General features: G+C 38.8%; 1 protein-coding gene across 1 annotated transcript in view; it reads left to right on the top strand.

Annotated features, from left to right (window-relative positions):
• Positions 1 to 24,146, top strand: part of thsd7ba (thrombospondin, type I, domain containing 7Ba) — an 886,244-nt gene that overhangs the window by 526,870 nt on the left and 335,228 nt on the right. Inside the window, exons 12-13 of the mRNA XM_048599575.1 lie at positions 494 to 626; positions 3,397 to 3,500. Of these exons, the coding sequence (XP_048455532.1) occupies positions 494 to 626; positions 3,397 to 3,500 (237 nt within the window). The remainder of the gene's footprint in view (positions 1 to 493; positions 627 to 3,396; positions 3,501 to 24,146) is intronic.

Raw genomic sequence — 24,146 nt, forward strand, 5'->3', positions numbered from 1 at the left:
AACCAGGGATCACTTCCTAAAGATAGTGCGACTTAGTTAGGCCATTTAGGACTGAGGTGCGGACAAATTTCTTCACCCAGAGAGTGGTGAGCCTCTGGAGTTGTCTGCCACAGAAAATGGTTCAGACCAAAACATTGAATGTTTTTAAGAAGGCATTAGATTTGGTGCTTTGGGCTAAGACACAATCCAAGGGTATGGGGAGAAAGGAGGAGCAGAGTTCTGAGCTGGATGATCAGCCATGGTCATATTGAATAGTGGAGCAGGCTTGAAAGACCAAATGGCCAACTGCTGCTCCTAGTCTTGATGATTCTACTCTTTTTTTTCCTGGAGGACACCGTATACTTTGTATGTACATATGAGTAAGGCTGGTGGAAGGAAGAATATTTAAAGCAAAAGGTTTTTTTAACTATGCTATTATTTTTCCAGCTTTAATGTCTAGCTTTAACATAGGCAAATTCTCTGATTATTTCTACACCAATTTGATTTTCTTCAGGTAATTCTTCCTTTGCCAAACAATCTCGCTACAGAATAATCATCCAGAAGCCTGACAATGGAGGACAGGAGTGTCCAGATACTCTATATGAAGAAAGAGAATGTGAAGCACGTCCTCCTTGTCCAATTTATAGGTAAGTATAACTAGACATAAGAAATGGATTGAAATTTTAAATTTCACTGGCAGATGCTCAGTGGTTACCACTGCTGCCTTACAGCGCCAGGGACCCAGGTTTGATTCCACCCTCGGGCGACTGTCTGTGTGGAGTTTGCACATTCTCCCCGTGTCTGCGTGGGTTTCCTCCGGGCGATCCGGTTTCCTCCCACAGTCCAAAGATGTGCAGGGTATGTGGATTGGCCATGCTAAATTGCCCGTAGCGTTCAGGGATGTGTAGATTAGGTGGGTTGCAGGGGGATGGATCTGGGTGGGTTGCTCTGAGGTTCGGTGTGGACTTGTTGGGCCGAAGGGCCTGTTTCCAAACTGTAGGGATTCTTTGTTCTATGATGATCTACGCTCTCTGTGAGTTGAAGAATTAATTATGCATTTAGAAATCACAGAATAAAAAAAAAATGCTGCTGTATTATAACAGTTGCTACATTTGAAACTACTTTATTGATGGTAAAGAGCTCTGGGAGATCCTGAATTTGTGAAAGGTGAGATACGGAATGAAAGTTGTTCTTTTTTGAAAGTGAGATTCATGTATTTTTTTGCGCTCTCCTTTTCTCTTACGGTGTGTTTACCAAAGTGACATAATAGGTCTGGAATTAGAAGTTGGGTCAAAGAAATGCCCTTGGTGAGTACAGTATAGAATCATAGAAACCCTATAGTGCATATTGAGGCCCTTCGGCCCATTGAGGCCGCACCAATCTTCAAAGACCATACCGGACCTCTAACCTATCTCCATAACCATCTTTTACCATAGCTAACCCATTGAGCCTGTACAACCCTGGACACCACAGGGCAAGTTAACATGGCCTATCCCATCTAATCTGCACATCTGTGGGACTGTGGGAGGAAACCAGAGCACCTGAAGGTTCTGTGGTTCTGTGAGGCAACAGTGCTAACCATTGAGCTACCATGCCAAAATGTATGTAAGTTGACAATGTCGTATTCAGCTCTGTCACATAAGAAAGGAAAAAGAATGTCTTGCATTTATATAACCCTCTCATGACCCCAAACACCCTGAAGCATTTGCACTCAATTTAAATATTCTTTGAAGTATAGTCACAGTTGTACTGTAGCAACGAATTTGTACGCTCCTGCAAACAAAAATGTGATGATAGCCTCTTTAACAATGCTGGTTGAGAGATAACATTGGCCAGGATATTCAGAATGCCAATTGGGATGGCCACTGCTTCTCTTCAAATAGTGAGATCTGATTCTACTTCTAAATTGGTATGTTGGCCCTCACTGAAATAGCCTTTTGGATAGGTGTCATCGCAGATTAAACTCAGAGACACTTTCAGTACTACACGAGAGTACAATACATTATCAGCCTAAAGTTTGTACTCATATCTCTGGATAGGTCTTGTTGGACCAACCTTCTAACTCGGGTTTGCTACCAACTGAGCCATTGCTGATAACACAAGAAACATCACAGCATTCCGATTATCACTGATTTTTATTCCATGTTTTCACTTCCATCACTTTACTCAGAGTTTGATTGCAACTGCTGAGCATTTTCTTAATGAAAGAAACTTCGTTATCTGAGTTCAACTTTTGCTACTTCCTATTTACGTTCTCTTCTGTTGTTCCCCAATTTAATTCAAAATTCTATTTCAGAACAGACTTCTCCAGCTCTTTTACTACCTTACACACCTCTGTATTCTACCACCTGTCAGACAGCATCTTTCCAGTCATTCTTCATATCTCAAATCTCTAATCATCTTCATAATTCTTTCTGCACACCCTCCAGTGTTTAAATATTTCCTATTCCTTTTAACATAGATATGATAATCAAGGTATGTTCTGACCTGCTTACTGTAATCTTGATCAAACTTGCATTCTGCTGTTTGGGTCATGCAGTTCAACTTTTGGGCTGCTTCATTGACTGCTGCTCTGCATTGAAAAAATGTTGTTGAATATTGGGTCTACTGAGGCTCCTTCAGCCTTGCAACTTCAGTCGTAACTGTGTTAATAACCATTCATGAAGTATGTATGTTACTCTTTATTTTTCTTTATGGTCATTATGATACCGTTATATGCATTAAATTTAACCTGCTGTTGCTCTGTTCATTGTATGCATGCATTTTATCTAACTCATACTGCAATTTCTTATTTCATTGTGCTCTAAATTTGATATCATTTGCTTGGGGCAGATCAATTTACTTGGGGCTTCAGAATGCAACTCACTGATATAAATGAGAGACAATACTTGTCTCAATACTGGAACCCTTCATCCTGATATTACCCAACTACCTAGTATCTATTTTGTTCTCTCAGACAATTCCATATAAATGTGCATGCTTTGCCCTGAATGTGCACATCTAAAAGCTTAATCTTCCCTGTGGACTAAAACCATTGTGTTTGTGATGGTTGAATTGGGTTGCCACTTCCACAAAGAAATCAAGGAGAATAGTCAGAAAGGGCCTCTCTAATCAATGCCTGTTTGGGTCATGAATAAACGTTATGTTTTTTTGTAAGTATTATTGAAATTTTCTCCTAACCAATTGTATTTACAAAAAGTAAGATTAATGATTCTCCAGTTGCCTGTCCTCATCAATGCCTCTGTGTGAAAAAAGAACATTAATTTCCTACCGTTTCGTCCCCTATTTCTATAGCACGTAAACCAGAGTTCCTTGACTGATTTTAAAAGAAAACCATCTCAGGTTGTGTAGATCTTGACGAATAACTTATGTGATTACGGAAAGAATTATCTCCACCCTTTTTGATCACCACTTTAGGTGGAAAACTCATAAGTGGCATCACTGTATCTTGGCACCTGATTATGTCAGACAAGGAACAATTGGAGCAACTGAGGCCTGTGGCTCTGGTTTACAAGCCAGAGGTAAGATTTTTTGTGATTTTTCATATTTTATCAGTGAACACTTGAGAGTTTTTGACAGAATGGTATGAATTTAAAATTTTCTCATTAATTGTCCAACAATACTTAGCAACACAAATAATCATGTGACAATATCTCAGTATTGTATAATAATGCAGCATGTTTTGCTATGATAAGCCAAAGTGAATTGTTTGTGCTTACATTGAGGAACTATTCCAAATAGAACATGCTGTTATGAAAACGTTCTCTGACATTGTAGAGCTTTTTTTTTTCCCTTCATTTTGTATTTTGAAACTGCAGCATAGTTTGATTTTAGATTCTACCTTAGTTTGTGGATTTCCCTCCTTGTGCAGTAAGGTGTAATTGTATCAACTGGATTGAATGAGCCAGTTGTAGTTCTGTAATATAGACATGACAAATGTTACAGAAGGAGTAAAGGCACGTTTTGATTGTGTGAACTTTGCTTATGGAATGCTTTAGCATTTAGTGAGATGGTTGATTCAGTAAAGTTTGCACCAAGCGTGACAGGTGACTAAATATTGTGCCTAGTTATTGTGACATAACAGTATTGAGTGAACTGCATTCAGCAACTTTTGATCCATCCATTTTGTGGAATCTGGCAAAAGGATGTCTAATTGATTTTTTTTAAAATTTAGGTCATGTATCTTTAGGAAAGCTAAATTCCTTCTCTGTATAACTCTGTGTGTGCATTTTGGTTTTCCCTCCAGAATTGAGGTCATGTTTGAGAAAGGGTTTGTGTGGCACATGATTTGTTCCAGCGTTGTATTATGCTTGAGGTTCTTTGTAGTTACTTTTATCTCCTTTTTAATCTCTTTTTTTCCCCTCTTGTCTTCTTGCCTCTCTATTGCTTACCATACCACATTAATTTTCAATTGCAGTGATGCCTTATAACTTGTCAGTCTGAATCCTAACCCATCATATAACTCTGCTGCCATCTCGGACTTGAATCCCATTCGGATAAGCCCAGATCAGTCTCATTACCACTCTCTTCATGTTCTCCAAATGGTTTTGGAAACATTTGTTGTTACTACCTTACGAACAATAGCCTTCAATATCTCACCTTTCCTTTTCACCAATCTTTCCACTCAGCACACTCACTGACAAGTTCATTTATTCATCTTACTCAACTACCCACCTCTGTCCCATTGGATTGGATTCTGGATAACAATCACTTCTGCTTTTAGCATTAACACATAGATCTTCATAGATTAAGGCCCTTGCAATTCTCAATTTTATTGCATATCAAGTCATTAATATTCTGGGGTTGTCCAAAATATATCACATGGGTGGTGTGTCAATGAACCAAAGGAATATAATATCCACCATCTGCTTGACCAAACCTCTGGAGTGACAGTGTGGCCATTATCATTAAATCACTATATGGTGTCTTTTGTTATCGATGTTGTTTTTCTTTATCCTTCAAGCACTTCACTTTATTCAGTCCATTTCGTCGGTTTTTTTAAGTCCATATTGTCTATCATCCCCTATTCCAATCATCACTCCAAATTGATAATGGAGATATCTTCCTCCAATCTCCACCTCTGCAATGAACAACTTCACATCCGCTTAATATTTAATTTCCATCTCAGTTTGACGGTTTGGTCACTTGTGCAAGTCCTGTTCCCTTCATACCTCACTTGCTGACTATACTTTGAGTTGCTTGAATCACACACTCTGTAATTTTCTCCATAAACCCACAGACCTTCCATTACCTTCTTACTTCTTTGAGACTTTGGTTGATGTACCCCTATTCAACTAACTTTATTTTTATTGATTGTGTCTATGAATTATTGTTGGATGTTTTATTGAAGGTATACCTTGAGGTCCAAATTGTTGTTTTTATTGTTGGAAAAAGTCCTGGTAGATGTATTTATCTACAAATCTCACAATGATATAATTTACATTATTGAATCATTTGATTGTAATGCAATGCAGAGAAAAATAATGGATGATTCTTCTTGTTTTCCAGTTAAACTGTGACTGATTAATATTTGATTTGATCTGTGATACTAACACTTAAATGATACTTGTTCCAAAGTCGAGATGTTTTTGTATATTTACAAAAGAATTTACAATACAAGAAGTAAAGATGTTAAAATACAAAGGCTACATTTATAGCCTAGTAAGTTGTAAACATAACACCCTGCATATATGCTAACAGATTATCAGCTCATCAATCTTGAATGGCCTTGTGGCAATACATGTAAGAAGTCCACTCTCGCTCCAAGATAGTATTTAGGTCTTTCTTAAATGTATTGAAGGCACCCTTATCTTTATTTGCCTAAAAGGTATCCCTTTATCTTGGTCTATGACTTAGCCTAAATGTCATCTGTTCTATTACTTTTGAGATAAAATACACAGCATCTAACCTCCCAAACATCCCTGAAAACATACAATAAAACTTAAGAAAAATGAATGACACCTTTGTTTGGAATTCTCAAAGGACATATGTTATTGGACAAGATTTCAATCTTTAGCTGTTTAATTAAATGGCACTGTACAGATAGAAGACCTTATTCTAAAATGAAGGCTTTATTTTAAAATAGAGGCTTATAAAAGCACTTAGACTAATTTTTACATTGAGCGCAGGAAAAATCCTGCATGTTTAGAGAGTATAGAACTTTCTTACTTCATATACCTATCCATGTGGTAAATTATGTCCCATCATGAATTATTCTGGAGGCAGCCTTCCCCTTTTAAATGTTGGCATTATGTTCAATTATGTTCTTCATCTTTAAATATCAGTTGGCTCTAAGCACAGAAATAAACCAAGTGCTCATTTCCTTTATCACTTCTCAGTACTCATTTCCAGCAATACTCAAATACTAACTATGACCTTATCTAAGATTTTTATGTTGTTACAATGACATAGCCATCTTGAGCTATTTTCTTATCTAGTATATGTTTCTGATTAGCACTAAATATCATGATGCAAATAAAGAAAGACATTAAATTGAAGCAACAGTGCACTGTCCCATCAAGAAATGATGAACTTATTAGCTTCTCTAGATCCCTTTTCATCATCACCCATCTTATGTATATTCATGCTAAGTATTAATTTTCTCTTGTCCAGTTATCCAAATTTCAGTGTTAAATTTCAGGAAGCAAACGTTGAATTCTGAAAATTTAAATTCTATGTACATTTTTACTGTAATTTAAATCAGCTACCAGTGTGTTTAACTCTATCCCAACTTTCTCTATGGAGGAGGTGTTAGTCCTTTGATTGAAATATTATTTTGCTTTGCTGAACCAGATAAGCCATTTCATTTACTGTTGATATAACTTAGCTTGTTTGGGACTAAATTTACCCAAGGAAAGCAAAGGTTATCTAATGCCAGTGGCTGTACCTTATTAACATTATTGTATGAATAGATATTTGGCTTTTTCATGTTCTATAATTGTCTCCTAGTGCTACGCATCTTCTAGAAGTAACCTGTAGTTTTGCAGATGTAGTATTCTTTCAATAATTGGGTACTGTTTGTGTCTGTGACCTGTACTTGTCCCACAGCACTGACACTGATTCTTAATACCTGCTGTCTGTCTACTGTTTGTGTCTTTAAGGATGCTATGCCTTATAAATTGAATGGATCTGATTATTCTCCTCCTCTCAGCATTTCTCTAACTCTTCCCTGGTTTCTGTTTCTGGCACAAACTTAGCAGTTTCTCCAAAGACAAATCTTCTTTGGACTATAATAAGTTTGACAAAAATTCATCAGTATTTCCAGTAATAATTTTGTTCCTTATGAATTCTGATTTTAAAGCCAGATATACCAAGGGTGTGGGGGTACAGGAGTGGGTGGGGACTAAAACATCAATTAGAAGCTGCCAAATGAGAAGAAAGTCTGGCCAGAAACAATGATGCTGAAGGCAGCAACAGTAAGCCTATGATGTGATCTCTGCCCCACACTGGGAAGGGAGTCACACCTTAGGGAGCAATGGACTGATCTGCTTTAATAGACTTGGTAGCAAAACAAGCTGAATTACACGCTGCAGTACAGCATACAAGCCCATGAAGCTGGCAGCCATCAATCCTGCACTGAGGTAAGTATGGGGTATTGAGTTAGGAGAGTTAGCAGTTTGCAGAAGGTGGGTGAAGGGTATCTGGACTGGTTTTGGAGAGCAGGCATGAAGTAAGATATGAAAGGGGGTGGGTATTGTATTCAGGTGATGTGTCCCTGCTGTGAAAAGTTTACTGCCTTAAGAGATTACTTCCCTTCCTTACAGCCCTTTTAAAACCCTTTATTTAAAAATAGGCTGCCACTCTCACTGGGCTGCTAACATCAATCATATTGTGGTATGGGTTGCAAATGATCAATGTCGATAGAACCTTAGTTATTTATTTACACATGGTGGCTGGACTGGTTGTTTCAGAGCCTGCTTAACTATCATAATATCAGGTTGAGGTCAGGGTTGGATGGGGGTGGGGGAGGGCAGGGTAGACTAACTACCCAAACTATTTTAGGTGCCTGCCATCCACGCCCATATTCTGCTCATTGTCAGTTTTCTACTGTCCTGTGGAGGTGAATAATTAACTCATTTATGGAATCCGGTAGATGCTGAAGTCTTGCTCACTCAAAATATCTCCAATCTAAATTTAATTGCATGAAACTTCTTGGTTTAGGTACCTTGGCAATATTCATGTCTAGGTGGTCAAAGCTGACCAGATAGACTCATTTTTTAAGTGTAACATGACGTCCTAAAACATGAGAATGATTGACAGGAATTGTGAACATTCTCTTGAATGGAATAATAGTGCTCATCATTTTGGAAAAGGACCAACAATGGCGTATTTTATCCACGCCTGAATCAGGCATTAGGGCAGAGTGCCATATTTAACTACATAGTAGCATTTTAATTTATATTCTGTTTAGTCCTCATTCCCCACCTCCGTATAGTGGCAAAAATGACCTGATATCCACATGTGAAGTTCCAGTGAAGAATATGAAGAAGTTAAATTGCCAACTCCTCCACAACTCATGAGCACTGAGAGAATTTCTCACACTATTCCTTTGCTTGAATGAGAATCAACTCACTCGACATGAGACTGCAGATCAAAATTTAAACCTTCTGGGTCTGCATGATCCAGTTAGTTGCTGTATAAATTTCCTGAGCCATTGAAGGAGCATTTATGTGCCACTTAAGCAGGGTTGAATTGCAACAGATTGGTTTGTAAATATAGTGAGCCTCTGAGAATTATTTATGCACATTGCTCCATGTTAATCTGCAATGCAAATATAGTTTAGAGAAAAATTAGCAGCAAACTGGGAATAAATCCCTTGATGCCCACCAGCAATCACAGTGGCACTCCTCTTTACTTTTTTTTCATATCCAGAAGTGTTATTGCACATAACCAAATGGCTGTGTTCTCACCAGCAAATCACCTGTGGGACACACGGTAGTGCTTCTGAATAGTAGTAATTGCTAAATACATGTGTAGTTCATTTATATTCATTTATGAAATATCATGAGGCGCGGCTCTACAATGAGTTAAGCAAAGGTGTTTCTAAAAACCTAATTTGGTCTTATGGAGATCGATTGCCATGCATTTCTCATCTCGAATTGTCTCTTGCTCAGTTTGGCTGTGCTGTACAGTGACTAATTAAAACAAGCGTGAAATCTCAGGACCTTTTCCACATATTTAACTTATGTGAATCGAACTGTCCAGAGCCTTTGATGCTGTACACTCCCTGCAGTTTTTGCCACTTAGTTTGAGTGAGGGGTGGACATATGCTTGCTTTTAAGGGGCCATCTGTTGCCTGAATAGGGAAGCAAGAGGAGTCGATGTGGTTTGCACTCTGAGAATGGCGCCAATGGTCAGACTCTGCTTGCACAACTAATCGCGTGTGCTACATCACACGTGTGTGCCTTCCCCAATCATTACCACTGTGTCTTACCTTCATTGTAGCCCTGAAACCACCTTCTTGGACTGATGGTGCTACCATTCCCCTGATTGTAGATGACCGTACTGAAACTACCAACACCACTATTTTTGATCTGACGTTACAATTCTAGCTGATAGTAATAGCAGACAACTCAGATCACATACTGAAAACTAGTTTGGTAGGTCATATATTTAATTATTTTTCAGTTAATTATCATAATAGTAAGACTCTGAAATATATTCACATAAGGCTGCAGATGTTCTTTAATAACAGAATGCAAATTTATTTTCCCAAAGGGAGATAAACCACAAATAAAGCTAGATACAGGACAGTCAGAAAGATCTAACCACAAACAGTAAAACACCATTTTGACCAATTTCCCAACACTTTCTTTTTACAGATAATCAATTCCAGAGAAATTTCACTCCTATCTTAAATTTTACTTAACTGACTGCTCCCAGTTTCTTTTCGTTGAACTACAGAGACATACCTTTCCAGTCAGTGGGCGTGAACCTTTCACAATTATGATTTTTTTTTTCAGTTTTAACAAATTGAAGATTTCTATCCAAGCTCTCCTGGATTAGAAACTCCACAAATATAAACAGCCCAGCTATGGTAACCAGTTTCCCTGAACTAAAAGCTTGATTCTTTTGCTATAAAAAGAGCTGTTCTCCCTTCTGAGCTGAATTTCTGATTCTCCTGACTTGAACTCAAATCAAAACCAAATGATTTTCTGGTCTGTTGTGAACTTAGCAGTATAAAACATTCCATCAATTAATGCTACAGAGCTTCTGGTAGGCATTTGGCTGCAGCCACATCCTATTTTGGAATTGATTCACTTAGGTCACTATTCCAAATAATTTTCTACCCTTTAAAAGTAAAACTCCTCGCATCTGACACACAGTGAATGGCATCCATTGAAAATGCAAATCCCAAACTAAAAGATATGTTATGCATTTCACCACAGTCTAATTAACACCATTTCCTGCTGCCCCTGGTCATTGCTGCTATTACCAATAGTTCACCACCCCACTGGCCTTCAAGACTCAGTGTGTGCCTTTCTCCTTCCAGATTCCTCACTTTGTTGTCCACTCTATCATTCACTTTATTCTCAGTTAGCTGGCTGTTTCCAGCTTGCCACATGGTCATGTATGGATGCAACATAATACAAGCTATGATTTGAGGTTTAATATTGGCAAATGCAATGAATTTGGAGCCTGTAAGCTGATTCCCTGAGCAGAATATATGCTACCCTCCTCAACCCTTCCTTCCCCTAGCAAATCCTAAACATACTTCCAGCTCCCTTTCACCTCTTCCCCAGTAAAACCATTAAAAACTACATAAGTGTGATACCCTTTATTTCAGTTAGTCATTCTCAACGTTGCTTAACTTGAGATAATTGTAAAAACAATCTTAGAATAATGCTTACTTACTGTTAAATGTTTTGTTTATTAGCAAAAGGACATCCTCAGGCTGAATGTGAGTGGTTGTTCGCTGTCAGGGGAAACTGCTGCAGCTAAATCAGTCTGGAGATGCTCTTGAAATTCAGCAAAAAATCTTAAATCAAGACAAAGTTCAAGAAATAGACATCTCAGCCCATAACAATAATGGAGCCAGGAGATAATTTGACAGCAGCTTGAACTGTGTAACGTTCTGTAACTAAAGCGATCCTCCCAACAGCCGTTATGGGTCAATATTGATGTCAGCTTATGAGAAAGAGACTAAATAATCAGAAAATGTCAAGCATGAGCAATCTTTTCAGTGACATTGCTTCATATGTGACTTGTCAGGCAGAGGACTCAAAGGAAATGGTACTCTATTCTATCTTGTAACTGCCAATCTCAAAAGTTCAAAGTTAGAATATTGATTCTGCTTCCTTTTGGTAACTGTTAATGTTTCATTGTTTAACTACCTTGAAAGCTGATTGCAGGAAATCTCTGTTCATCTTTTAGCCAAAGAATATTCTGGGTATTGTAAGAGGAAAAGAGCAATGACCTTAAAGAGAGAGTTTCTTGCTGCTATTTATACATTCATAGTTAATAGACCATGATTCATTGGACATCAGTAACTAAAGATGACTTTAATATTATATAAATTCCCCTCAAATTAATTAGTTCATTGGTTGCACAATACTGTTTATTGGAACAATAAATTCCAAAGTATTCTGAACATTTTCCATGGCTATGACATGCACAACATACCAGTTGCAAAATGAATAGAGAAACCTGCTGTTGTTTCTTGGTCTGGACCAAATGAATGAGCCCGCTATAGTGCAGAGTGACCTCTTGGCAAAGCCTTGCTTTAGGATAGGAGTGTAGACACAGGTGCATAGCAGCAGACCGTTATGTTGAAGGACTTTAAAATGTTGGTAAAGTGGTGGTTTCCTGTGAGCTTCAAGTCAATGGTCGTTGAATTTTCCTATTATTGGACAAAGTACTTTTTTGAGTGTAATTCGCAGCATCCAGTTTTCCATAGGCTGGGCAGTCTTTACTTATCTCTCTTCCACTCTTCATTTTGTCCAATATGCAAACTGTGACTACAGCACCCATCTCATTGAATCATGCAGCAGCTGAAGAGTGGGAGTGATCTCCGCTGTCAGGACTTTGTGACGTTCACATCACTGGCACCATAATTAAAACTCAGCTGCACAATGCTTCAGATGCTAAAGCGAGGGACTGCCCATTAGACTATGGTACCATACTGTCAATCCCAAAGATTTTGCTCACAAAGGCTAAGTAAGCTCCTTGGTTTACCGAAAGGCACCTGGAACTGCTGGTAGGCAGAGTGATAATATGTAGCACAGTGCTATTTCCTGCTGACCAGCGAAGAGGTCCACGCCACCAAACCAGCCAAATTACACCAAGACAGCAGCCTGCGTCAGTGCAGTATTCCATGTGAAATAAAATCCACAGCAGTGCAGGAACAAGGTTCTTCTGCGCTCTGCAAGAGTACGCAGCACCACCATTTTCTCTCTGCTACCTCATTCTCACAGGGGCATTACTCACTCGAACTCTGCCACTGCACACTTTTCTAACCAATGATCATAGACCATAACTTGTACTATTGTGTGTATCATGCCCACTCAATGACTCTCATCCACTGCACCCTCCAAAGCTACTGACTCTTCCTGCCCTCTGTGTCTCCTGTTCATAAACTAATGACAGCTCATCACCACTCCTCCCTAAGTGTCACTGATAGCTTCCATCTTTCCTCCCTTTCTCACATTGCAGGAAAAATTGGCCCATCCACTTCTCTGAACGGGACGAGACAAGACCCTGGACTAACTTTGTTGGTAATGTTGGTAGTCACTGATTGACTGTAGTTCCTGCTTGACTCCACCAAGGACTGATTTCCTTTGACTTTCTGTCATGTCATTTCATTAAAGCCCATGAAATGCATTTGTCACTTAAGCTGCTGGTATTTGCAGTAAGTGTGACACTGCCACAGCATGGTGCCATACAGTGACATGTCCGTGCCTATTCCAAACTGTGATAAGCTGCCTGCCTCTCGCTTTCCATGTAAAAAAAACTTCTGACAGTCTCTGAGTAAGCATAAAGAGAGTGAGCATCAAGAAATTAAGCCAAGGCCTATAAAGTGCAGATGCATGTGGTTTTCTGCATTCAAAGTGAACTGGCAGAAGCATGCAAGCCATAGGAGTTTCTAGTTTCAAAAGTGAAATATCCTGAAGGATTGAAGTGGTGTGTGTGTTGGTCTGAAAATAAGCATGAAATAGTGAGGCTGGTGGTTGACTAATTTTGACTTGCTTGAATGAAAGATGGAGGAGGACAGTGTCCATGAATGTGCAAGGACTTTGTGGAGAAGACAAAGTTGGTTGAAAGTCTGGACAATCTGCTGCTGCCTAGTAACCATGCAGCTGTTCATGTTGGGAATTGGTGCTGTCTATTTACTTGGGGAAGGAAAGGAACAGTGGAAGTTGTGTGGGAATGAGGTGAATTGGGCTATTAATGAGATGCAAACGCATGTGAATAAGGTAGATACTGCTCACTAATGAGATTCTGAACTCTCCTTTTGAACTTTAAGGGGAAAATTGATGATATTTTTCTTGACATTGTGATTCTGATTTATTTTCTGACATGTCTCACCATTGCCTAAACCACTTGAGGCAGCAGAAAATTCCAGCAGCTTATCTTGAGTAACAAAGCAGTTGACAATATAGAACAAATTGTCTTATAATATGACTAATTACAACCATTAAGTGCTAAATGATGACTTGACAGTTTGATTCTACAGCAAGGGATACCACCATACACTTTTTTAAAAAAAGAGTTACAGCTGTGGCATGCAGCTGGTAGACAATATTCTGAAAACAGTCCAGAATATTCTTTCACTAAAAGATTAATGGAAATAAACTTCTATCGGCTTTCCAAGTAATTAAAACAGGAAGACCTTAATGGATGTCTCATTGATTCAGAATCAATATTCAGACTTATAACTGCTAATCTTAGAAGTTCAAAGAAATAATACTGTATCGTTTCCTTTGAGTCCTTCATTACTTCTTCTCTAGCATATAAAGGATTGAGTATACAGAAAATATCATGAAAAATTGAAACAGGAGCGGACTACTAGCACAGCATTGGATTGTGTTAAAGTAATTCTAGGAGCTAATTGAGTGTAATTGAATTGGGGAAGGTGGTGTAACTGCAAGTAGAAGCCAACGGCACAGGCTAAATGCTAACAGATCGCACCTTTAGATCCCACTGGTGTAACTTAAACTCAATGAATACATCTAGAATATAACATCAATCTAAGTGATGGACCATGACAACTATCATTGGTTGTTGTGAAAACACGTCTAATTCACAAAGTCCTTTCGGAAAGGATATCTGCTGTCCTTATTCAGAGTGGTCTACATATGACTTCTGACCCACAGCAGGGTTATTGACTCTTAACTACCCACCCAATTGGCCTAGCAAGCCAATTAGTTCAAGGGCATTAGGAGTGGACAACAAAATGCTGGCCTTGTGAGAGAAGGCCTCATCTCATGAAAAAATAAATTAAAATTGATCAAACTCTGTTAGATCTTAATGTCTGTTTTGTGTACTGTATAGATATTTTGATAGGATTCAGTTACCGTTGATGTTAAAATCATTGTTTGCCCATATATTGTGGCTGAAGCAACATTACTCACACCAAGGCTATGTTTAATGTAATGCAATAATGTAATTTGTCCCCTGTTAATAAAAATTTTGGACAAGTTAATATATTGTTTAGATAATTTTCAATTGGTTGTGAAAATCTGTCTTTAAAAGTAAAGGTTTGCTCACAATAACTTATAAGGTATATGGCTTTTAAAATAAAGAGTGCTGAGGTTTAAATCTCCCATTACAGAGGCCAAGCAATATCCAACACGATGTTGGTCTGTTGAACTAGCCAATTAGCAGTCTGTCTTAAACCTCATTTGAGTTTATTTTCCATTCCAAGTGAATAAAACTGAAAAAAAGCAACCTATCCAGTTTTATAGCCTCTTTGTGTTATCACTTAAGATTAAATTCTCTCTTTGTATCTCTCATACCCTTCAGTTGCTTATCTGACCAATGTCTGCTGCATTTTCTTGAGACTTTGCCAATATGATTCCTCCTGTTCTATTATTTCCCCTTTCTCATCTAAATGGAGCTATCTTTTGTGCCATTTTCTGCCATATGACATTGTGCCAAAGACATTTATAAAGTTATCCAGTGATCATATATTGTTTCAACTTCAGTTTGGGCTGGGACTTCATATCACGGTCAGTTTTAAATCTGAAACCATTACTGAAAGATGTATTGGTTGACTCAGAAATATCTGGAGCAGACTTCTCAGGTGAAAATATTATTTTTAAATTCTTTCTCATCTTTTCATATAATGAACAAGATGTTCTCTCTGACACACAATTATGTCATTGAAGTTCCATCTTAGTTAGACCTTTGTTGATTTATGCATGCATAAAATGATTTCCAGATTATTTCAACTTGTTTGTTCGAATACCTTTTGTTAGGTATCTGCCTTTAACCAAAACATTATTCAAAACTTTTAAACAGATCAAGTATTGACATGTTTGTAATCTCAACGACATTTGGTGTTAGTCACATGGATTTGCCAACAATTATATTTCAATAAAGCCTTTCAGGTCATGGCAGAGTTGGTATTGTACAAATCTGTCTCTGAAAATGTTTGTAACTTAATCCTTCATTGAAAATCACACACCAGTAATAGAATAACTCTCGGGAGAATCCCAGTGCTCATTTTCAAAATGCTACACAGTTGCAGGTAACTACTGTCATTTGTAGAGTTTGATGCAGCGATAATGATGGCAAAACTGTCAGTGTTAGTTGTCATTCCCTCATTAAAACCGACAGCAATTTTAGGAGTCAGCATATGCAGAATAACATAAAAGTCCAAAATTTATTGTTAATTATTCTGATGATGGCTAGGCTCCGCATCTTCAATGTTGTCATTGTGTCTGCACAGATATTTGCATAGCTGTTGAACAAAAGTGAACATATATTTACAAATGTGATAACTTATTTACATTGATATGTCACCTATGTGCTATCAGAAAGTTCTTTCACTTCCACTATGTCTCAGTGAAGTCCCATGCTCCACACTGAGGTGGAGGAAGTCTGCCTTACAGTACACCCAGTTGGCCTTAGAATTTTTGTCCCATAACTCCAGGTGCTTGTGGTCAGAGGGCCTAGACATGATGAGAATGGCCTCTTCAGAAGTAGCAGCACCCTCCTCTGATTCATAAAATATTATTGATCATTTTGCCATCTAACGGATATTTTATTATAGAGCAACACATTAACCAGTGTGTTTAGGGATGGACAGTAAATGCTGGCATGGCCAGTGATGCCCGCAATGCATGAACAAATAAAAAATGTGCATTCTCTTTTGAAGTAACTTTTGCCTGTGATCCCAGTCTATTTAGTAACCTTAGGGCATACACATCCTTCAGTTAGGAAGTGACCTGCTTCACACTTCCACCAGTATTATTGTAAGCAAGAGAGTGGCCCAAACATTATTCCCTGAATATTTTGTTTCTCCATCCATCAGAAGAGGATGTTCCGTTTTAACTTGATATTTACTTCCATCAATGAAAATGAACTTGTAAGACCAATGATGTGGGTAATTGAATTTGCATGTTCTTACTTCTGTGACCCAATGTATTAAGAGCTCAGTTTTGCTTGGAATATTACCAGCTGCCACAGTTCATTTCTGTCCTTGTTACACTTGAGTAAATCTGCTGATGACTGCAACTATATTGCAGTCTGGGTTTTGTAGGTGAATGGCTCACAAACTCGGTTACCATTGTTTTTGTGTGTTATTAAGACAAAATCTGTCGACTTCAAATTCTAATGCACAATCAGTGCTGAGAATGGGCAGAGCTGGAATGTGGCTGGAATTTGAGGAAGACCCTGATTTACCCAGTAATCCATCTCTGCAAGAACCTTACATTCAGGAGAATGTGAAATGACTCTGCCTTCTCTTCCCACCGTATTTCCCCTCTACCCCACATCTATGGGGTATGTCTGGTTTGGACTTCTACTCAGCATGCTTTGTTGAAACCTCAAAGAAATTTTTGCCAGCTACGATCTAGCATATATTGTATTGAACTCTCTGAAAGGCCTTGGCAAAAATGTTTCATTTAAGTGATTGATGCCGCAGGAAATAAATTAACTTACCTGTAATATATATTCTGGCCAAATCAAACGTTTAGAAATGAAAAGTTGACTTATTTTTAGGAATCTCTCAAAATGACACTGGTTAACTCCAAAGAGCAAATTTAGGCTCCATCTTTGAACATGGAAGAACCAAATGGGCACTACAAATTGTATTCTTTATTCTTTCACATAATGTTGATATCATTGGTAAAGTTATCTGTTGCTCACCTCTATCTGCTATTGAGCTGAGTGGCTTATTGGGCATTTCAGAGGGCAGTTAAGATTCCACTGTGTTCCTGTGGATCTGAAATCACATGCAGGCCAGCCTAGGTACGGATGACAGATTTCCTCCTTGAAAGAGCTTTAATAAGGATTTTTTTTAACAATAATCGATAGTAGTTTCTTGGTCACCATTACTAAGACTAGCTTTCAATTCTTGATTTACTGGCAATGGTGGGATTTGAACCCTCTGGATTTCTAGCCAGTGACATTCTCGCTATGCCACCATCTGTCCTCTATAAGCACCCTTCTAAACACTGGCGATCCGTGTTGACCATGTAATACAATTTGGAACAAGTTGCATTCTTTAATATTGGTCAGAAAGCAGAGCCATTGAATTTTTAACTCTTTTGTTATAGATTCTTCTGAAGAATGTACATGAGGATCGAATTGAACGCATCTTCAATTCTCCCCAGGGTTGTAATAACTTCGCAGCACTCATTTTTCAAAGCACACATATGAATAATGGGCAGTAGAGTGAGATACAGCATGAAGGAGTCAACCTCTTCCCAGGAGAACGTTAGGTGAAAAATTCAATATGAGGCAGGAAAAATATTAGATGAAGTAGATGCTTTTCTCAGTTGGCTGTGAAACTGAAATGGGTCTTTACCCCCCTCCCTCCGGAAAGACCTCAGTGGGTTTGGAATTTCATATTTTTATTTGATACGAAGCATAAAATGTCTATGAATAGGCAACAGTTGGGACTCAAAGACAGTTTGATTCAGAAAGTGCAAAAAGTGCTTTGTATTGACATAGAATACCTCAGGTCCTCTGAGATTATATGTAAGTCAACCTATTGCGATACAATAGTGGCTCTGTACAAAGTGCTGTTACATTGATCAAATTGATTGTTCCTGACACTGAGACAGGAATTTGCCTTTTGTGTTGGACTTTGACTATTTTAAAAATTCATTCCTGGGATGTGGGCATAGGTGGCCAAGCCAGCATTTATTTCCTGGCTGTAATTACACTGGAGAATATGGTGTGAACTGACTTCCTCTACTGCATAACTTGTGGGGAACAGTCACTTAGTCACTTGTTTTCTCCAAATTGGCCAATTATTGAGCAAAGGAAGGGGGCAGGGGTGTGTGTTAGAACATCACTGTCATGTCAATGAAGTTATCTAAGGAGAAAATGCCCCTGCACACATTTATGACACAAGGAAACTAAGTAATGACCCAATCGTCATTGGGTTCAAAGTTACAGGCCCAAGTCTAGTGTCAGAATTGTTGAATGTGTATCTGTGAATTGCCTCAGCTGATCTGAATTCCAGTGGCTCAATTCAATAGTGGTGGCAGTGACATCTTCCAACATCTGGAAAGCCAGAGGCAAACCTAGCTTGGTCTTTTTGGAAGCCTTGACGGAATTCAATATAAAATCAGGCAATTAACTGACGAATGTTGGACTTCTGCAGAGATCCTGTCTCCAAGAGCTACTGGCAAGCTAGAGGTTTGGCAGCCTTTCTGTCCAGTGGCATTACTGGGATAGGTAGCCACTGCTGGGACTGCAGTAGGCCCCAAGCAGCCAACATGTTGGAGACCCAGATTTGTAGGTATGTTAGTCAGGCTTGTTGGTGCCAGTCAGACTGGGTGTACAAGGGAGTGTTGGTGAGTGTGCGGGATGTGGGTGAGGGTTGTTGGGGATGGCAGGGATTGCTGTTTGAGTCAGAGCAGCTATCATTGCCAAGAGTTTGCATCTTCCTTGGACCACAGGTTTTCTGAAAAACAGGGTCTCAGGGTTCCCCAAGATCACAAAGAGACTATCAGCTGTTGCCAGGCATCTTCCTCATGTGGAGAATGCCTGTCCTATTGCTGATTGGATGAGGAATTCCCAGGAGAGAATTCAATTCTGGCAAACTAACATTAGTTAAGTGTAGTAAGTTGTGATATGAATTGCTTTAATGTCAATATTGCACTGTGAGCTTATTCCATCATAAACTTTATTACATGTTTATGTTTTAATGGATGTCAGCTAGTCATATGTAAGAGAGGATTTTCCAGGGATAGATGGTATGTCATAACTGAAAGGCTTCAAGAATTCGATTGTACAACTCTGGAAATGTACATGTTATTTTTTTTTAATTGTTGCAAACGTTTTCCATAATGCTGAATTAACTCTTACTAGTGTGTACGTGTGAGAAATAATGTCAGAAGTTAAAGTTTCATGCAAGCAGATCACAGGCCCTTGTTCTAATATCCAGCTTTCAATCCTCTTAGTCAAGGAATCAATAACTTCTCAAAAAATTATTTAATGAATTTATTTAAGCACAATGTTGATCATCCCAATCTGTCTGATCTCCACATTCTGTCCTCTTTCAGGTCATTGTAAAGCATCTGGAAATGTTCTCAAATTTGAATGCTGAATTATGACAGTAATTGTAATTCTGCAGTAAAGACAAAGGGCAAATTGGAAAGACATATTAAAAAAAAAACCTGAATGTAAACAGTATAGTGCATCAGAACACAATCTGAAATGATCTCTGCCATGCACTCAGTACCCTCCAGCACCTCCCCCACCCCCATGGCCACTTCTAACAAATTCCACTAAGAGTGATTTTGGGTGTATAATATGTCTTCCCAAATATGACAATTCTCTGGCCACTCCTACAGACATTTTTACATCAGGCTAGGGACCATGGTAGATTCTGAAGAACTGAACTCAAACTGTTAAACTCAGTTGTCTCTCCTCAGATGATACCAGACCTGCTGAGTTTCTCCAGTGTGTGTTTCTTTTTTCAGATTTCCAGCATCTGCAGTATTTTGTTTTTATTTACCCTGACAGATTTAATGTATGATTAGAAGTGGAAGCTCATCCTTGCACCACATGGAACTCCTGCCCTGTCACACTCAAACCAGGGCAATAGCTAGCTGAACATTTAGGTTAACCCATCTTTGGAAAATGAGAGAAAAAGAAAAAAAAATGAAGCTAGAATTTCTACTTAAGAGCAATTAACTACATTGTCAGCAATGTAACTTCTGCTCTGCTTGTCTTTTTCAGGTGCTACATGTCATCTATCAGATTGTTCAATCTTTGAACAATATCACTATGTTTGCCTACAGGCACAAATTTGCTGTGTAAAACTCCTAACACAGGAGAATTTGAACATGTTGAGACAGGGAAAAAAAAAACAGTGGTCAAAGCTATTGACCTAAAATTGCCTTTATTTTCTATTACTACTGACTTCTGCATTAATCATAAAAATCTTAATTATTGTGATTAAACATCTTAGATAATTAAGAGCAAATCAAGACTACTCACTTTGCTGTCACTTTGATGAAAAGCAGCAGAGCTTGATTTCTGAAATCCGAGAGGTTAGCAAGTTGCTCGCAAGTAATATGCTGAAGAGATCGATCAGATTAGCTTTCTTCTTACCTCCTGCATCCTGATAAGTGAACATGTGTGATGTGAATTTTCCCAGCTGTAGCTTGTAACCAATTGATCATTTTCTGACACTTGAAAAGGTTATGGAACTTGCCGTGCATGCCTCCCATAATGATTACTAAATCTATGCAACCATCTTTTAATTCAGCGATGCTGCAACTGTGGGCTGATGTATCTGAATTTACCACCAAATCATAAAAAAATTCTTGGAGAATAAGTTTTGAAACTGTCAAGAATTATTTCTTCCCACCCCCAGCCACCCTGAGTTAGATAGAACTCGGGGAAATAGTTGTGGGATTGCTATTTCTATGTAATAGCTGTGGAAGATCACATCAAATGGCTTGTGATTGCTAATGTAGTCCTCAGTGGGCATGTTCCCCAAAATAAATTTGACCTGAATTCAGACTTTATTGGTAATTAAGCATTCCTGTCCCTGGGAAGTTAAAACAAAAATGCAAAGAATAAGTAATTTAAAGCAGCAGTCTATTCAGAGATTGCTAACATAATTCATACATTAAAATGCAATTGCCCTTTGTAGTTAATCCACTTTCTGTCTAGATTATCTTAAATGCTATCAGTCAGTCAATGTTACTGTATTCGAATCACTTCCTTAATAATTAATGGTGTGATCAGCAAAGAACTTTGCTGAACTGCACTGGTCATTTCTCCTCAGACAAAGCCTGTCTGCTGAATGTCACCTTTTTCATTCCAACACCAAGACATTTTTCAATCTAACTAGCTAATATTCCTCCAATTCCTGCGTTGTCATCTTCAAAAGGTTGTGTTTGGAACTTTATCAAATAGATTTGAGACAAATTGCAACTGACCTGTGCAAAGTGTAGACATGGAATGATTTTCGTTCAGATAAGTCAGCTAAGTGAATCTGTAGGTCATTTTTTATTTGTTCATGTTGTGTAGGCTTTGCAGATTAGACATTGCACATTTATTGGCCATCTCTAATTGCCAAGAGGGCAGTTAAGAATCAATCACCTTGCGATGGGTCTGGACGTCCAGATCAGACCTGGTGAGGATGTCAGAGTTTCTCCCTAATGTGCATTAATGAACCAAATGGGCTTTTCACAATATTGGACAGTTCAACTATTTTTTTTTAAATTCCAACTTTTCAGTACATTCAAATCTCACAATCTGTCAGGATGGAATTTGAACCCAGAACATCCTCAGAACATTAACCTGTGATTCTGGAATGCTAATCCAGTGACATTACTACCGTACCACTGCTTCTTATTAATTTTTACTAATCCAGTGACATTATCGCTGCACTAATGCCTCAAAGTACTTTCCTCTGCTGATTTTTCTGTTTATTTGTGTGATTTGGGCATCACTGGCTTGGCTAGCATTTTTGCTCATATCGGCCAGACCAGGTATGGACGACAGATTTCCTTCCCTGAAGGACATTAGTGAATGAAATGGGTTTTCACAACAATCAAGGTGAGATTTTTAATGCCAGGTTTTATATTGCTTTCAGATTGACCATCTGCCATGGTGAGAATCAAACTTATGTCTGCAAAATATTAGGTGAAGGCTCCAGATTGCAAGTGAAATTCTCACTATATCACTACCTCCTTATGATCACTTTTCACAGTTAAATCAGTTCAACGAATAACAAAATAAATACTTTCTCTGGTGATCACATTCTGTTGATTCAGCTGAACGAACATTTAGGTGGTTGTTTTTGACCGGCATTGTCTTGATGAGCTGAATGGTCTTTTTCTGTGCCATAGATCTCTTGACTTCCATGACTGTATTTACAGGTTCCATTACTTTGACAATAACCTTAAGAGATCATGAAGAAAAGAGCTATCACTATCTTGTTTAGACCTAATATCTAAAGCTATTCTTCAAAGAAAATGAATATTAATGTTATTCATTAACACGTCCTCATACAGGAAGCTTATTGTATAGAACATAGAACATAGAACATTACAGCGCAGTACAGGCCCTTCGGCCCTCGATGTTGCGCCGACCTGTGAAACCAATCTGAAGCCCATCTAACCTAAACTATTCCATTATCATCCATATGTTTATCCAATGACCATTTAAATGCCCTTAAAGTGGGCGAGTCTACTATTTTTGCAGGCAGGGCATTCCACGCCCTTACTACTCTCTGAGTAAAGAACCTACCTCTGACATCTGTCCTATATCTATCACCCCTCAATTTAAAGCTATGTCCCCTCGTGCTAGCCATCACCATCCGAGGAAAAAGGCTCCCACTGTCCACCCTATCTAATCCTCTGATCATCTTATATGTCTCTATCAAGTCACCTCTTAACCATCTTCTCTCTAACGAAAACAGCCTCAAGACCCTCAGCCTTTCCTCCATACCAGGCAACATCCTGGTAAATCTCCTCTGCACCCTTTCCAATGCTTCCACATCCTTCCTATAATGCGGCGACCAGAACTGTACGCAATACTCCAAGTGCGGCCGCACCAGAGTTTTGTACAGCTGCAACATGACCTCATGGCTCCGAAACTCAATCCCTCTACCAATAAAACCTAACATACTGTACACCTTCTTAACAACGCTATCAACCTGGGTGGCAACTTTCAGTGATCTATGCACATGGACACCGAGATCTTTCTGCTCATCCACACTACCAAGAATCTTACCATTAGCCCAGTACTCTGTATTGCTGTTACTCCTTCCAAAGCGAATCACCTCACACTTTTCCGCATTAAACTCCATTTGCCACCTCTCAGCCCAGCGCTGCAGCTTATCTATGTCCCTCTGTAACCTGCAACATCCTTCCGCACTATCCACAACTCCACCAACTTTGGTGTCATCCGCAAATTTACTAACCCATCCTTCTATGCCCTCATCCAGGTCATTTATAAAAATGACAAACAGCAGTGGCCCCAAAACAGATCCTTGAGGTACACCACTAGTAACTGAACTCCAGGATGAACATTTCCCATCAACCACCACCCTCTGTCTTCTTACAGCTAGCCAATTTCTGATCCAAACCGCTAAATCACCCTCAATCCCATGCCTCCGTATTTTCTGCAATAGCCTACCATGGGGAACCTTATCAAACGCTTTACTGAAATCCATATACACCACATCAACCGCTTTACCCTCATCCACCTGTTTGGTCACCTTCTCAAAGAACTCAATAAGGTTTGTGAGGCACGACCTACCCTTCACAAAACCGTGTTGACTACCCCTAATCAAATTATTCCTTTCTAGATGATTATAAATCCTATCTCTTATGATCCTTTCCAACACTTTACCCACAACCGAAGTAAGGCTCACTGGTCTATAATTACCAGGGTTGTCTCTACTCCCCTTCTTGAACAAGGGGACAACATTTGCTAGTCTCCAGTCTTCTGGCACTATTCCTGAAGACAATGATGACATAAAGATCAAAGCCAAAGGCTCTGCAATCTCCTCTCTAGCTTCCCAGAGA

This window comes from Rhincodon typus, chromosome 7 (assembly GCF_021869965.1).
Source record: "Rhincodon typus isolate 14 chromosome 7, sRhiTyp1.1, whole genome shotgun sequence".
Lineage (NCBI taxonomy): Eukaryota > Metazoa > Chordata > Chondrichthyes > Orectolobiformes > Rhincodontidae > Rhincodon > Rhincodon typus.